General features: G+C 41.4%; 1 protein-coding gene across 1 annotated transcript; it reads right to left on the bottom strand.

Moving 5' to 3' along the window:
* LOC109838176 lies at nucleotides 1545-2174 on the bottom strand. The gene is made up of 2 exons (XM_020406639.1): nucleotides 1900-2174; nucleotides 1545-1802 (listed from the first exon to the last, which is right to left on the bottom strand). The coding sequence occupies exons 1-2, from the start codon at nucleotides 1993-1995 to the stop codon at nucleotides 1545-1547; spliced, it is 354 nt and encodes a 117-aa protein (XP_020262228.1). The 5' UTR covers nucleotides 1996-2174.

Below are 3590 nucleotides of genomic sequence, written 5' to 3'. Positions count from 1 at the left end.
GCAGTCCCGTGCAAAGTGGCCCTTCTTTCCGCATCTGAAGCACTTCCCTTCACCGTAACCATTCGGGTTAGGCCCTTTAGACTTCCCTCTGGATTTTGATTGGCCTCGTCGTCCCCTACCCTTCTTCTGTGCACGCCCTCGTACCTCGACATGCAGAGCACTCCCACTGCTAGAGGCCTCAGCTCCTGAGACTTTGCGGCGAGATTCTTCATCCAGAATTGCCCCAACCACTGTGTCGAGCTTCATCTTGTCATTGCCATTAGCGTTGCTCACCGCCATTACCATATTTTCCCATGAATCTGGTAGACAAGAAAGTAGCAGAAGAGCTTGGATCTCGTTGTCGAACTTTAGATCTACTGCAGCAAGCTGTTGCACCACAGCCTGAAATTCGTTCAAGAAGTCCGCCACGCGAGCTCCTTGCTGCATCTTGAGATTGAATAGCTTCTTCATCAGGTACACCTTATTTGAAGCAGACGGCTTCTCATACAGCGCCTCCAAGGCCTCCATCAACTCCTTGGTGGTGGTCGCATGCGAGACGTTGTAAGTCACATGCTGGTGAAGGTTGAGCCTGATGGTGGCAAGTGTTTTACGATCGAGTACCTTCCACTTATCGTCGTCCATCTTCTCAGGTTTCCCCGCCTCTCCTTGGAGGGGTAGGAAGAGATCCTTCTGGTACAAATAGTCTTCTATTTGCATCCTCCAATACCTGAAATTTTGGCCGCCGAACTTCTCAATTCGAAGCCTGTTGTCTTCAACTGTAGATCCCATGGCGAAAGATTACGTCTTTCCCGTATTCGTCAATAGTACAGTATTCGTGAATAGTACTGTATTCGTGAATAGTACCGTATCCGTGAATAGTACCGTATCCGTGAATAGTACCATATTCGTGAATAGTACCGTATTCGTGAATAGTACTGTATCCGTGAATAGTGCCGTACACGTGAATAGTGCCCAATGCCTTAAAAGAGTAAATATTAATCTAACTTATTTTCTGATGTGGAGGATCCACTTTTAGTGGCAGCCACAGAGCATACGATAAGCAGATATATATACTCTAAGTCAGGCTCTGATACCAGTTGTTAGGATTCACCCCAATAATAACGCCTCGAACGGAGACTTAATCACAAAATAAAGGCACAAAATTCAACACAGAGTACTCACAGATATACGTGGTTCACTCCTTCGGAGCTACTCCACGGTGCAACGACGACGCCAAATTCTTTAATATCCCAAAAGAATTGATCCAAGAGAACACCCTCTCTTGATCAGATACACTCCAAGAACTCTCACAAACTCTCTCTTTGTTTTCTCTTACTCTTCTATAAGAGGAGTTGTTTCTGGGATGAGATTTCCTTAAGAGTTTAGGGCCCTATTTATAGTGTTTGAGAAAACACTATGCACAAATATAATATTATATGTGGGACCCGCCACTAATAATAAAATATTTGTGGGACCCACATCCTTTATAAATTCTCAACAATGGCTGCCACCGAATTTGATTTTTCTTCTTGTGGGGCCCGCCTTTGTGGGCCCCACTTTTGTTTTCATGTTGGCTGGGTCAAAAAGGTTAGGCGCCTGACAAAAAGAAAGACATCACCCATGCTCGGATGAAAAACACTCTCGTCTCTGAAACGAACAAATAAACCTTTTTCGTCTTCTTCAATGCTCGCATTGAAACGAGGAGCACTAGCAATGCGATTCAAGCAAGATTCCAGCTGAGCCCTAATCTCCTCGAGGAAAGGGTATCGAAAACACTCGAAATAGTGGGTCACAGACACAAATGTCCGAGGAATTTCCCTTATCTAGACAACAAAGAGGAACACAATTAGATAAATTGAATTGCAATTCAGCTAAAATTACAGGAAAAAGCGAAAATTTAATAATAATAATAATAATAACCTGATCTTTAAAGAGATTTTCATTGAGAATATCATCAAGGGACCACATTCTGATGACATCGAGCAGCTCTTCTTTCTTCCTCTTGAACGAGGTCATCTCCAAAACAAGGATCAGAGATCAAGCTGTAGAATTTAGTTAGAAGGGGTAAATTTTGATAAACCCTTGAGGGTTTTTTCTTTTTTCTTTGTCTTTTTCTCTTTCTCGTTTTCATAGTATATAGATATAGAAGAAGCGCGAAGATCGATGAGTGGGGAAGTGAAACCGCTGAAGACGAAGCGTCGAGGGGAAGCGGAGGAGTCATGATCGGTGGTGATCTTGGACGATTTTTTTCCCGCTTCTTTACTTTGTTGGGGTTTTTCTATATCAGCCCCTTAAACAATTAGCATTGTGATGTTATTTGCTCAAATCTTCATATTTTGTATTAGTCCCTCACATTGCAGAAATATGTTGATTTTAGTCTTTACAGTTAATTGAGCTAATAAATATCAGGAAATATTTCGTTATGTTTAGATTAATGCCTCAAGGACCCAAAATATGGGACCAAGGGGTGGGACAAGTGATGTGTCCCTCCTCTATTGGATAATGAGTTGGCATGACCAACTCATTGCCAACTCATTATCCAATAGGGAAGGGACACATCACTAGTCCCACCCCTTGGTCCCATATTTTGGGTCCCCGTATCAGCGCTATTATGTTTAACTTTTTATAGGATGAACAGTCATACCCTCTCTTCTTTATACACAAATCCACATATTCATTAAACTTAAGAAATCCAAAAAGATCCCAAACCAAAGTTGTTTCGTTGATCGTCTCCTCCAAATGGCCCATTAAACAGCAAACCTATTTACTTCGGAAATCACCACTTTTCTTCATTAGAGAGGGGAAGATGAAGAGAGAGGGGAAATGAGGGTTTTGTGGGTGGGTCAAGGGTTTTGGGAAAAAAAAACTCAACGGAGAGACTAATATCAACTTATTTATGCAATTTGGGGTACTAATATAAAAATACTAATGATTTAAGTGACTAATATTGGAAAACCCCTTCTATGATTTGTTAGATTAGGAAATTGCAAATAACACCCTTCTATTTTAATTTTGCCTTTTTTTAGATATTGTTCACTCAAATCTTCAATGACTATATATTAATCCCTTAATTTTTGGAAAATACTCATATGTTCCTAGTATCTCAACGGGTCTTGCAATTTGTTCACTTTGTTAGCTTTTAGTTAGAATTAGAAACCATTGTTGGATTAATTCTTAATCCAAAACCTTCAATTGCCAAAATATCCCTCAGTTGCCAATTTCCAAATATACCCCCCTATCTAAGTTGTCCTTCTTCAATCTCAGTCATGAAGATTGGATCTTGGAATGTCAGAGGGTTAAATGACCCTGTGAAGCGTAGAATTGTTAAGGAATGTATTAAGATGGCCAAAATCAACCTCCTAGGTATCCAGGAATCCAAACTCAACCCCTTACGGCCAAATATTCTCAAAAGTTTTGGGGGGGGGGGGGGGGGGNTTCAATCTAGAGGGGGTGTCCTCCTAGGATGGGATGAGTCTATGCTCTCCTGCTCTTCCTCCTCCTCAGGCATCTTTTCAGTTTCAGCAATCTTTACTCATATTCCTTCTAATTGGCGATTTGCTGCCACATCTGTTTATGTCCCCTGTGATAATGAAGATAGAGAAGTCTGTTGG

This window comes from Asparagus officinalis, chromosome 4 (genome assembly GCF_001876935.1).
Source record: "Asparagus officinalis chromosome 4, Aspof.V1, whole genome shotgun sequence".
NCBI classification, from domain to species: domain Eukaryota; kingdom Viridiplantae; phylum Streptophyta; class Magnoliopsida; order Asparagales; family Asparagaceae; genus Asparagus; species Asparagus officinalis.
Note: the sequence above shows the minus strand (reverse complement) of the source record. Positions and strands in the feature narration are given on the sequence as shown.